The following is a 12,623-nucleotide window of genomic DNA, read 5'->3' as shown; positions in this document are numbered from 1 at the left end:
TATATTTCGATCAATTACATGTGATGCAACAGGTTCATTGGGGCAAAAACTATGTTGAGGCCAAATGAGCATGGTTTATGTAAAAGTCTATGCAAGGTGAAAAACATTAAAACATGTAAAGAAATGATCACCTTAAGCACTTCAAACCACCTTTATTGTTAGCATGTTTCCATGTGTAAATCAGATTAAAGAATAAAAAGGAGTGGACTTTCACAACTCACATCATCATATTTTTGCAAAATTACTCATTCTTTCCTTTCTGAAGCTACAGCAGCTTGGAATAGGTTAGGAACACATTATAGCAGCAGTAGTTCAGATGGTTGTGCGACGAGTCAAAAGGACAAATTTCAAAGGCCCCAGTCTCATACATGCCTCCTAAATCGGTCTCTGTCTCTCTCACCCAACCGGTGCAGGCAGATGGCCGGCCACCCGGAGCCTGGTTCTGCCTGAGGTGTCTGCCTGTTGAAAGGAAGTGTTTTGCTCGCCACTGTCGCCAAGTGCCTGCCCATGAGGGAGTAGTTGGGTCTCTGTAGATGAAGAGTTTGGTCTGTACCAGCTCTATATGGAAAGTGTCCTGCGGCAACTTCTGTTGTGATTTGGCGCTATATAAATAAAATTGAATTGAATGGAATCATTAAAGGCCCTGAAAGGCTGTTTTCTCAGTCAGCTTCTTACTGTTAGTGAGTTCGTCTTATGTGAACCGACGTATTTCTGCTAGGTGATGATTTGTTATGTCACATGAGAGATTTCTGTATTTGTGTTGCTTTTCCTGCTGGTTTTAAGTGAGTGGACAAAAACAATGTCATTCATTTCTGTGCCCCAATCACAGCCCAGCAGTACTTGAATCACAGCGCGCTGATGCTTGTGGGGCCGTTTGTGTTATATTTCCAGACCGCTGTCAGTCAAATATGATGAAACCAAACCTCATCAAGTAAATATTCTTTTTGAAGTGGATGAAGTCTCAACAAATATCACCATCATCAGCTTTACAAAGGTCAAATTTATTGCAGGATTTTTGTATTTGGTTTCATTTGTACAGATGTTGATGTAAAGGTATCCACCCCCTGTATTTTCTATTTCATTATGTAAGAAGTCATGCTTTTGCTGATAGCCCACATAGTTTCCTATGAAACAATATTGTCTTGTACTTCACTACACCGTATTTAAATTATTCTTGCCTGTCTATGCTCCTTGTGTCTCTACAGCACTTCTATCCCCTAAGATTAAAAAGGCAAAATCAACGAAGGAGCCACTCAGGACCTGACTGTAGAGAGCACAAAATGACTGTTATTTTATGCATCATTTGTTGTTCATTTGTTTGTTGTTCCATAAACATCTGAGAACATTGTGTTAAAAGAAATTACAGAAGTCAAATCAAACGAGAGAAAAAGGTTAACATGAAAAACATTTTCAATTTAACATTTTAAAAGTTAGCAATTATTCTGTTGTTACACTGGCGACTACCTCAGTTCACCTATCAGGAAGTACTTTTAAGTCAGTGACTGATCAGGCCAACAGGTTTTGGCTTGGGGGAATGATGAAGCGAGTTGAAGGGGGTTGGCTCAAAGCACTCTATCAGATGTTTGGAGACAATACTGAAGCTTGTCCTGTAATGCAGCAGAGTCATGCCTGGGTTTAGGAGATATGAACCACCCTCCACGCTCTGTGGGATATACTTGAACACTGAGACTGTCAATTGCAGTAAAATCTGCCCATGCACAGAGTGAACTGGCCCAGACAGAAATATACAGCTGAGACAGTTGAGGGCCAATGCAAAAAAGAAAACAAAGGAAAGTAGATTGATGTCAGTAAAGTGCAAATAAGTGACAGAAGCAGGACAGGAGCATAAAACACAGGGACGTCCTGTGAGGTCGTTCAGAAGAATTAAATGTCCCCAGATGAAAAGGTTCCTTCCAAACAAAAAGCCAGGTTTCATAATCTCCCTTTAAGGGCCAACTGTGCAGAAATGTGACACCTCTACAGCAGCTTTTCTCAGAGAGGGAGCTCTTTGAGGAGTTACTCTTCCTGTTTGGGCTCTGGTGCCACCGGTGCAGAGCTGGCCTTGGCTGCAGCTCCTTTGCTCTCGCTGGTCTTGTCCTGACTGTCAATCCTGGCGTGCTCCCGCTTCACCAACTCTTCCAGCTCCGCCTGCAGAGCAGTGACGGCAAAACAAGGGATTTAACATGACTACAGCCCAGAGCACAGAGCGGGGAACAGAACAGCGACTCTAAGAAAACGAAAAGCAGCTCATGCTTTTGCGTTTATCAAAAAGTCCACAGTGGTGACTTCGGACCACAACATCACACAGGAAAATCATAAATAGGTTAGCCTGACGTTTCAAATGCTCTCACCTTTTTTTTTCTTTTTTTTTTTGCTTCTGCTGCAGTTCTGCACTGACGGGGCTTTGTGACTACCACAGGCGCTCATTGTACTAAACTGTTTACTGTATATTTAGATATAACAGTGCGGCTGCATATAGATATTTCTACTGATATGGCCAATAACTTCATATTCATTATCTTGAAACTAGGCTGTTTACATGGCAAACAATAATCTGTGTTTAATGAACTTTAAAAAGCTTATTTGTTTATTTGCATTAGATGCTAGAATGACACCCCCCTCATGTTTATAGACTATATATGAAACTAGAGCCAGCAGGGGTTTAGCTTAGCTTAGCATCAAGACCAGAAACGGGGAAAACAGCTCGGCTGTTTAACGCGCTCTACCTTGTTATTTAATCCGTACACAAACAGTTAAGTAAAAATAACATTTTGTGGTTAGATGGCGCCGCATCTTCACTGGTTGCCTGGCAAACCTGACAATAAGGGTAAGACTCCAGGAAGTCACTGTGCCGTTCTTCACAAGGAAATTGTTCCAGCACGTAACTACAAATAAAAGCATAAACTGTGTTTGTCACATCACTGTTTTTGAACACTTTTTGAGTACAGGGGAAAACAGCGATGTGACGTTTGTTTCCACAACTTGTGAGGCCATTACATACACTGAAAACACTGATTTCCTGTAGACGTACCCTAACTCTAACATTAACCCAAGTCTTCAAACTAAAAGTTTATGGTTTACGTTACGGGATCCAGCACTTTGGATCCCACACTGTGAGCAGCCTTCAGTGACCCCACAGATATAGAAAAACAAGCATGCATGTTTTTCTGTCTCTCCCTCTTTTCAGCTCCATTACCTCATTTTTAATTTTGTGTCCTGTCTGGTTTAAGTGGGTGTGTTGCTGCTCTGATGCTATTTTGCAAAATTTCATATTAACTCTTGAAGTATTTTGTTGATAAATATTTTATTTTATTTCAACTGCTATATAGTTGTTTATTGGGCATTGGTAAATACAAATAAATGTTTACAGAGCTGATTTTGGCTTGCCCTTTGCATGCCTTGGGCACAAAAAGCTGCAGTATGGTACAGTTGAAAGAGGTTTATAGAAGAAGCTGTCCCTCTGGAAAGTGAATAAACTAAGAGTCAAATAAGAAAATATCTAGTGAAGCTTCAATGATATTCAGTAGCATCTTTAAGCAAACTGAGTCTGTGTTGCAGGACATGGTGAGATCTTAAACGAATGCACTAGAACAAAAATTAAACAAGAGGAAATGTAGGATATGACACTTAACACAACAGTAGCACAGCATCAAAATGAGATTATATTAAGGACCCCTATGAGGGGAAACGGTGACAGTACATTACGTTTGAATGACAGCAGTGGGTGCAATGGCCTAATTACCTCCTCACTGAAGTGATTACAGTCTTAGGCTGTTTACCCTCAGACGTGTGTGATTTTTGTGTAGTGAACAGACTGTGCTCACACACGAAGTACGAGCTGAAATGAGCACAGGATCTTTGAAAGGGGATTGTGTAACTAACCTTCCATCCCAGCAGGTCTGCGAGAGCCAGACAGCCATCGTCACATGTACTGATGTGAGCTACATCTCTGGAGAGAAGAAAAAACGGGCTCTATGTTAGAAACTGGACATGGCTCCATATCGCTGCTTCATTTCCATAACACATACAAATATCACAACACCGACTGTCCACCAATACAAAGGATTTTATTCTTTCCTTCTTTAACATCTGTAACACTGCTGATAAGCCATTAATATGCACTTTGCTTAATGGCTGAAATACTGGCACCATGAATAAGCACCAACGTCTGACTGTCATGTCTACTGATTGATTGGGTAATTACTGATTAAGTGGGTTACTGAGTAACAGCATTAAGTATGAATTAATGAAAAGTATAACAGACATCAGTACAGCACAAATGATCTCATTAAATCCTCGTCATGGATACAGCTTTGGCACTCTCTGGTGGTGCAAAGGTAAACTGCATCATGTCGTGTAAAGCTGATCCACAGAATACATGCACGTGTTTAATATACAAAATATCAGTCACTATTGATCATTATGAGCCAGACAACCGTCTCTGTATCACCTGTATGCCTTGTCTGAGTCAAAGTCCATCCCTCCTCCAAAACCCAGCAACCCAAACAGAGGATCGGCCTGCACGGAGGAACACACAGACAATGCAGCACAGATGTTCCCAGAAACACACGACAGAAAACAGTCTGGATGAAGGCAGAAAGGGGATGATGGAGGAGTGAAGGCTCACCTGCCCTGCCTTCTCCATGTTAATGAGCAGTCTGGGGCAACTTTTTGAAACTCTAAAGGAAAGAAAGGTGCAAACAAACAAATACTTCATCAGTATTTCAGTCAGTCGGCTGACGCTCTTAACCAGAGGAATCTGCAATCAGTTCCAAAATGTGGGTGAACCGCAGGGACGGGAACTGATAAGATTTTATTGATATCAATGCCATTATGGAATGTACAGGTCGGTCTGATTCCCTTATTGATTTCTGATCAGTGATCTGTGTGGAATACAAGCAGGCCTACAGGTTTACAGCATCAACATAACTCGAGTTGAGCTGCCGGCTGAGAGCCAGCTGGAGCAACAGTCTGCTGTCATCATCTAAAATGGATGAAATGACAGAATACTTGGGCAGCATTTGCTTTTTTTAGTCAAACAGAAAATCCTCTAACCGCACCTGTGTGGCACTGTTGTTATTATAACAGAAAATAGTTGTATCTGTAACGGACGCGCTGCTTGATTAGGAAGCTGTGGCACTCGTGCGTAGTGTCAAATACATTCCTGGAATTCAAGCCCATGTTGCATAGAAAGCTGTTTTTATGATATTGCTGGTGTTTCCACTCATTTTACAGACATTACAACTAGCACTGTGGTCATCTTTCTTTGTGAAATGCAGCCACACTTTGGACTCCTTCTTGTTGCAAGTTTCAAGCAGCGTTGATGCATGAGTTTGACATCACTGTCAGAAAAACATGCCTCCATCGAGGAAAGGATTAGATAGGCTCAGAGGCATACAGTTCCCACTGATTTAACAATTTGGGGACCAGTTCTTGATTCCCCTTCCTTGTGAGCGGGCCCTCAGCAGCTTCCTCAGAGACACTTCCATAAAACAAGATCATTTCTGAAATCAAGCCTGAATCTTTCATTCTGCAGGACTCACTGGCTGCTAGACTGCAGCATAGCACCAGAATATTACTGCGGCCGTGTCTGTGGTCAGCAGTAGCTTTCAGAAATATGAGACTCGATCTGCAGTACCTGCTGACTAGTCCTGCAAATGGCTGGACCTGCAGAGACGTCCCCATGATGATGAGAAGATCACAGCGCGGAAAGTCCTGACAAGTAGATAAAGACAGTGGAAAGAGTTCATTTCTGCAGGGGTGTTGCATCACATTCTCCTCAAACATGCATGCTCGCACTGCCATGTCCTCACCATCTTCATTGAAGTGAAGAACCGGACAGGTAGATTCTCTCCAAAGAAGACGATATCTGGGTGAATAACAAGCACGGGACACAGAGGTACTGAGATATATGATGGAACATTATCCAGCAGTCATTTTGTAATGTAGGAAAGAGATAAATTAGAGTTTGTTGGTAGACATTTTTGGAAGGAGAGTTAATAAGAGAATTTCATAACACAGGAAAATGCTTCAGAACTAAAATGAGACAGAGAGACAAAGATCCACTGACCTGGCTTGACCAAACTGCTGCACTTGTCACATCGGGGAATGTCATCAGAAAAGATTTTATCTGCAAGAAAGAGGAAGGATGTTAAAGTCTCGAATGGCTGAAATCACAACTCTGTAATCCGATGCTCCAACATGTAAAGGCTGGAAAAAAAAAAAGCAAAAGAGACCTTTCATCCACTCCAGGTTGTACTCCTTGCGGCAACAGAAGCTGACACAGTGGGACGTGTAGAACGTTCCATGAGCTTCAATTAGATCGTCTCCCTCAAGGCCGGCCACGCGCTCCAGAGTGTCAATGTTCTGAATGGACACATAAACGTTAATGTCAAGACAAAACCAACCGCAAAGAGTCAATGTGAAGTGGAGACTCCAGCTGGACTTTTTCTTACCTGTGAGTAGCAGCGTCTCAGAAGCCCCTTGTCCTTCAGCAGCTTCATGAAGTAGTGGCAGATTGTCGGCTAAACATCAAGAAAAGTTAGATGATATTTTGGATTCTGTACAGTGATTGCATTTATTACAATTATTTGAGGCACACAAGACAGCAGGAAGTGTTTTGTACCTTAAACTGTCCAGGGTAAAGCTCCCTGGCCAAGGCGAAGAAAGGCTCCGGATGTTGCTGAGAACAAAGAGGGAGAAAAATGTTCCATTGTATTGTCGTGACAGTGAAGACTGGAGTGAGCACGGCCTCATATCACAAGACAGCACAGTCTTCAGACGACTGTACAAGTGCATACCAAGCAACTAACCACAGCGGCTAAGAAGTAGAAAATCTGAAAAACGAGGTTTAATGTGCTTGATTTTTGTTTTTTAGTTTAGGTCCCGACACTCTTAGTTGACTGTTCAATGACTTTCAGAGCCCAAGGTAAATATATATTCAAACCTATGATACAATTTCAATTCTAACCATTCAAAACAGGGTTTTGGAGGCCTCTGAGAAAGCTGTTATATACTGTAGTGTCGTTCTCCAAACTCTCAAAGGACGCAATCTTTCACACACCTTAAAGTAATCGATTTGGAAGATGGCCTCTGGGTAAGGCAGGTTATATTTCTGCAAGTTTGCATACAGGCCAGTTCCTGGCGAGCGGAAATCAGGGATCCCAGCCGCTGTGGGTGGAGAGAGTGGTGAGGGGGATTAAAAATTAAACTTAAATTAATAAACAATAATAATTAAAAAGCAGCTTTAAACATATATCTGTGATGTTCAAACCAAAATACTCACATGTGGATATTCCTGCTCCAACCATGCAGAGGATGTTTTTACCTGCGTGGACGCAGAGACGCATCTGACTTAGATCGATAACAATTGCATTATTAGAAGAGTATGACACAAATCACTCCACTGTGGTCAGAAATAACGGATGAGCTGAATGGAGGCAGGCAAAGACTCACATTTTCCGCTCTTTATGTATCGTGCCACTCCGTCCAGAGACAGCTCATCCAGAACTTTGTCTGCTGAGCCGAGGCCCAGGGTGCTGGAGAAGAGGTTTCGCAGGAAGTCCACTAACGGGAACACAGACAAGGAGCAGATGATGATACATTTAAACAAACAAACAAACTATAGTATACCATGCATACAGAAACGAACCAACTTTTAAAAAAAATCATGAAATAATACAATGAGTGTCAGAAGTACATCTACAGTATTGATGGTGTATGACACACATTACATAATAATGTACCAGGCATTGCATTACATGGCCAACAGTTGTCAAAGGGTATAAATCTGTTTGTGTTCTGACACTACTGCACCACTTCCGGACATGGCATCATTCTCACATACTCTGTGTGTCTCCTGCAGCCTCGTCCTCACTGCTGTCGTCGGACTGCTCCTACAACAAAACACAGTGACTTGAAATCATGTGACTCCACGAGCAGTACATCTGTTGTGAATGGCTGCCTTCTTCATCTGAGATTTACGTTATCAACACCTGCTATGTCAGACCATGACTGCTTTATCTAAGTGTTACAAAGGTGACAGCTATCGGACTGTAACCCCGACTATCATTTCATCCCATGCTAACTCCCACGAGCCAGTCTCGTAGCTGCAGAGAAATTGTTTTTCTCACCTCCGGTTCAGGCGTTAGCTCCTGCTCTTCTTCTTTTTTAGGATGTTCTACAAATGAAGAAATGAAATACCATGTCAAATCTGCCTCATCAAATATTTCCCCCAGTAAATGGTGACGTTAGCTCGCTGCATGACTAGCCACACAAGCTAGCGCGGTGTAAAACCGTCCGAGTGTCAAAGTTGTTACTCGATTTCCACATCAGGCAGTCATCCTACCTGATGCATCAGACATTTATCCGTCTACTGAGGCCCTTTAACCACAAGGATCCGGGTGACAACTGACTTAAATTCCAGATTTTATTAAGTTAGGACAGGTAACAACTGCTGCTATCACTCAGCTGGGAAGTCTTGTTGTTGTCCGTCACAAACACAGTCCGTGTTTCTCTTAAACCAGTTCCAATATCAGTGACTGGTTCCTACGGCAGATATAACTACTTAGGGGTCTGTTAACGTCACCGAAAACTTCATATACTCAACAAACAATGCTAATAAACACGAGCAACATGAGAAATTCAGTTTGTATTTTTTATTTTAATATACTGTGTAACATATCTTTTCATCTACTGTGAAATAGTGGAAAACATTGCACCTAAACCATGTGCAATTTTTAATTCTTGTGCCATTTTAAATTTTTTCCCATTAGCAGTGTATTTTTTTAATGTCCCCATCCTCTCTGTACAGAATGTATGTAAATATAGTTGTTGTTTTTTTCTTTCTATTTTGTATTTTTAATTCCCTTCTATGTCTCCTTTTATATTCCTGATACTATTGCTGCTGCCCGTAACACCTCAACTTCCCCTACGGAAGATTAATAAAGAGTTATCTTTACATTTTTTGCATACAACTTTGAAGAAGGCACTGCTGTTGGAAATGCACTGTCAAGAAGTAGCTCACATAAGTTCTGTTGACATGACAATTGGCTACCCAAACATTGCAGATGGTCTCTTTACATACAAAAGCAGCAGTGATTGCTTCATCTCCATTCACTCTCATGTCCCAGTCTCATTGGTGTGCTCATCCGTCCACTGTAGGGTCTGACTCTGCTGCAGCACCAGGCTCATACTGGATTATAGGCTTTAGTTTCCTCACATAAGCTTCCAGTGAAGATTAGTAATATGTACACACACTTGTTACAATGGGTGGCCACATGCTCTTCATTGTCTGTGAAGCAGGTAAAGGTTATACATTTACAACAATCCTGACACTGAACAATAAAATCTTTATTCAGTATATTTACAATCATATTTACATTTCAGCAGAATATGATTTTGCATACATTTTTATTTTTATTTTTTACATCATAAATGTGCACACTCTGGAAAGAAACAACACAAGCAGACTGTGATAAAACACATATGGCAATGGCAAAAAAAATAAAAAATAAAATAAATAAAATTAACTTCAGAGGTAACATTTTTGTTCCACACTTGCTGTATTTTTCATCTCAATGTGGGTATATTTAATTGGGTGATGCCACTGTCCAATCAAATATGAGACTATAACAGGTTCATCAACACTTGATGTTGTGTATTATGGACCTTCTCTCACTGGTGTGGTCCAATACAGAAAATAAGCTATGATGGCTGTATTGCCGCAAAAACCAGACTCATGGCCTCCCCTGTTCTTATGTCACATGTTTCCTTGACATGTCTCTTTGCTCCATCAGTGTGCTTTCTGCCAGACGATGGTGAACTGAGCATAGCTCTCTCAGAAGACTCTCTCTCTTCCTGAACTGAGTGCCTTGATTCATCTGACTCCAGGCCCTACCTCTGCCCTTGTAATTGCTCCTTGCACTCCTCTTGTCCCTCCTGCCTCAGGCTGAAGTCATAGCCAGTAGCTGTGATCTTGCACTGGGGTAACATCTCCTCCAGTAGGATAATGACCAACCCAGGAGATGAGATCCCAGGGAGGGATGACACGTCCAGACGCCGAAGTCCTCTAAAATACATACACACAATTTTAAAAAAGGCAGGGAGCATATACAACAGTAAGGTTCTGGTAATAATAAAAAGGCCATGTTGTGAGTGTTTGGGGAATTACTTGAGATTCCGGAGTGCAGCCAGGCCGCCTGTAGTGATGCGTGGACAGTGAGAGATGTCCAGTTCCTCCAGGGAGTCCTGAAACATATGGAGTCTGGGCAGGGACCAGTCGTCCACTTCAGGACATCCTCGTAATGACAGAGTCCGCAAAGATTGCTGGTGCTCTGAGGGAGGACAAAGCAGATCAGAAATACTGAACTTACTTAAATGTTAAATACCATAGAAATGATTAATAGTACATGTGGCTGAGAGAGCAGGACAGACAAAAAAAAAAAAAAGAGAAAGGCTAAGTTGGAGCTCATTACCAAGGTTCCTTAGTCCTGTGTAGTTGATGAGAGTGTAGCTCATGTTGACTTCCTCTAAGGGTGTGTCTTTGTAATTCAAGAAGTCCCAGTTAAATTTGCCCTTCTGGTCTGCACGGAACCACTCTGACTGGCCAACATACCTGAGGACGCACCACAGATCATCACATGAAAGCTGGATCACAGCAGCACATTTGAAACCTGTCTATTAAATGGTCATTTTTGCCGCATTACTACAGATTATATGCAAATATATAACAAGATGTAATACTTCATACAAAAATCTAACAGTAGCTCCACTTCATCGTGACATTTTTAAGAGCTGGGTTTAAAGAAGTTGTAGGATCACCTATGGCAATATTTTCAAGTACAGCCTGAGGGTTGACATCAGCATTAGTTAAAACAAGAGAAGATCTTCCTTAATCTTAAATCTACAGTGTATCCATATGACAGATAACAGTGCAGTGGCAGGGGAACAAGGCACTTACCTGAATTGTCCCTTCATGCTTAAGATATAATATGCTGCGGCTATGTCCCGCCCATAAAACTTCTGAGTGTAGCCATAGTAACTGTGAGAGACAGTGGGGAGAAGTCAGTGATGGGCATCTACAGTAAACCGCATCTGAAATTCACTGAAAGCACTGCGTCATGGCCATTAATTCAGAGAGTGAATCAGGTGCATGCAGCTGAATCAGGTGCACCTGAATCGGGTGCATGCAGAGAAAGGTGTGCCTGAATCAGGTGCATGACAATCACACCTGACAACCTGTCTCAACTGAAGTCCCAGCAACAGATACCAGCAGCAGCACTGCTATGGACGCACCTCTAGGTTCAAAACAGCCAGAAAGGTTCTTACGCATTCTTCTTCTGAATCTTCTTACTCTTCCTCTGAGTCCTCCATCTCAGGAACGCCTCCACATCATAGAAACGCTGGGTGAGGAAGAGGAGAAGCCTGCGGTGCAGAGGAGGCGGAGACACTGAGCTGGAGCTCTGTGGTCGCCTGCCAATCATGAGAAGAGCCGACCGCTGGCAGCATCTGTGTAGAGACTGTACAGAGACACTGAGAGGAAGGATGTGGGCAGGACACAGTGACTACTGTCCCCCAGGTCTTGGCAGGTAAAGCAGAGAATGTGAGAAGCAAAAGAAACGAGATGTCTATGAAGGCATCCATGCTCTGATATCAACACAGACAGCCACAGCCATGTAGACATTCAGTCAAAGCTACAGCCCTGAAAAACTTTCTTACACGTGATGTGATTGTAAGAAAACATAAAAGATGAATTAAACTGCATTTACAGATAATTTATATTAAAGCCAAACTCAAACTCAAATGAAAACCCCCTCGTCCACTTTACCTGGATGACTAAAGTTAACGTAGCGTTCGCTACCTTTTAGCTAACTTTAGCAACATCCAGAATGTCAGTTAGCTTCAGCCTTGTAGCAAAATACCAACAATAGCATAACTTCACGCCGTCAGGCTATTAACTGACTACTGACCAATGGCTACGGCTCAATAGACATATTACCTGCCATTTAAATGGATCTTAAAACGTTTCATACGAGGTAAGTTTAGGAATTTTTGGAAATGTGAAGGTTAACTTACCATGATACAAGCCGACATGGTTACGCCGTGCTACGGATAATATGAAGGGCCAAACATTGCACTTCCGCATTATTGGCAGTCATTTGTTGTTCGTCATGTGAACCGCAGAGTGTCGCTCCGTACACGTCGCTGATGCTGGCCAGATGAGCCTGAGATGACCGGAGACACGAAACAAGCCAAGCACAGAAATCTGGGCTCCGCACAAAAGCAGCCTCAGTGAGACCCCTTCCCCTTTTAATATGTAGCCAATCCACTGTCACACATGAACCAATAACATGCATCTGCAGGTTGTTGCTTCAGTTATTTGTTATTTCTGTAAATACAATAGTAAAACTGGTATTATATTTGTACATATTTCAAGTCGAGTTTTTTTTTTTTTTTTTTTTTTAAACATTTCTATCAAATTACAGCTAAATCTGTATTATTCATCTCTCTTGCATAAACATGCAGCCCTCAGTCATTTCCCTGGTGCTTTTATTTTCAGTTGTATAAAACTGTAAGATTTGTTTTTCAGACTGTGTAACTGTTATGACTCTGCACAACCCTGC

The 12,623-nt window shown here is 41.9% G+C and overlaps 2 protein-coding genes across 2 annotated transcripts; both read right to left on the bottom strand.

The window, feature by feature from the left end:
* Positions 1–980: 980 nt before the first annotated feature.
* Positions 981–8,509, bottom strand: sirt2 (sirtuin 2 (silent mating type information regulation 2, homolog) 2 (S. cerevisiae)). Its single transcript, XM_076734822.1, has 16 exons — positions 8,348–8,509; positions 8,133–8,179; positions 7,847–7,895; positions 7,456–7,566; positions 7,286–7,327; positions 7,064–7,170; positions 6,626–6,682; positions 6,456–6,524; positions 6,237–6,366; positions 6,071–6,130; positions 5,814–5,869; positions 5,639–5,715; positions 4,628–4,679; positions 4,451–4,518; positions 3,883–3,949; positions 981–2,148 (listed from the first exon to the last, which is right to left on the bottom strand). Exons 1-16 carry the CDS (start codon positions 8,361–8,363, stop codon positions 2,017–2,019), a joined length of 1,140 nt encoding a protein of 379 aa, XP_076590937.1. The 5' UTR covers positions 8,364–8,509; the 3' UTR covers positions 981–2,016.
* dmac2 (distal membrane arm assembly component 2) lies at positions 7,454–12,118 on the bottom strand. Its single transcript, XM_076734823.1, has 9 exons — positions 12,076–12,118; positions 11,329–11,519; positions 10,961–11,041; positions 10,476–10,615; positions 10,172–10,334; positions 9,086–10,069; positions 8,133–8,179; positions 7,847–7,895; positions 7,454–7,566 (listed from the first exon to the last, which is right to left on the bottom strand). Exons 1-6 carry the CDS (start codon positions 12,091–12,093, stop codon positions 9,895–9,897), a joined length of 768 nt encoding a protein of 255 aa, XP_076590938.1. The 5' UTR covers positions 12,094–12,118; the 3' UTR covers positions 7,454–7,566; positions 7,847–7,895; positions 8,133–8,179; positions 9,086–9,894.
* Positions 12,119–12,623: the final 505 nt, after the last annotated feature.

Source organism: Chaetodon auriga, chromosome 7, assembly GCF_051107435.1.
Source record: "Chaetodon auriga isolate fChaAug3 chromosome 7, fChaAug3.hap1, whole genome shotgun sequence".
Taxonomy (NCBI): Eukaryota; Metazoa; Chordata; class Actinopteri; order Chaetodontiformes; family Chaetodontidae; genus Chaetodon; species Chaetodon auriga.
Note: the sequence above shows the minus strand (reverse complement) of the source record. Positions and strands in the feature narration are given on the sequence as shown.

Excerpts from the sequence above, each read along its gene's own strand:
- sirt2 (XM_076734822.1), bottom strand. Across the intron at positions 5,870-6,070 it reads CAGCAGTTTGGTCAAGCCAG|ATATCGTCTTCTTTGGAGAG; the intron begins GTCAGTGGATCT and ends TTATTCACCCAG. Across the intron at positions 4,519-4,627 it reads ACATGGAGAAGGCAGGGCAG|GCCGATCCTCTGTTTGGGTT; the intron begins GTGAGCCTTCAC and ends TCCTCCGTGCAG.
- dmac2 (XM_076734823.1), bottom strand. Across the intron at positions 11,042-11,328 it reads AAGATTCAGAAGAAGAATGC|TTACTATGGCTACACTCAGA; the intron begins GTAAGAACCTTT and ends TGTCTCTCACAG. Across the intron at positions 10,070-10,171 it reads GCTGCACTCCGGAATCTCAA|AGGACTTCGGCGTCTGGACG; the intron begins GTAATTCCCCAA and ends TATGTATTTTAG.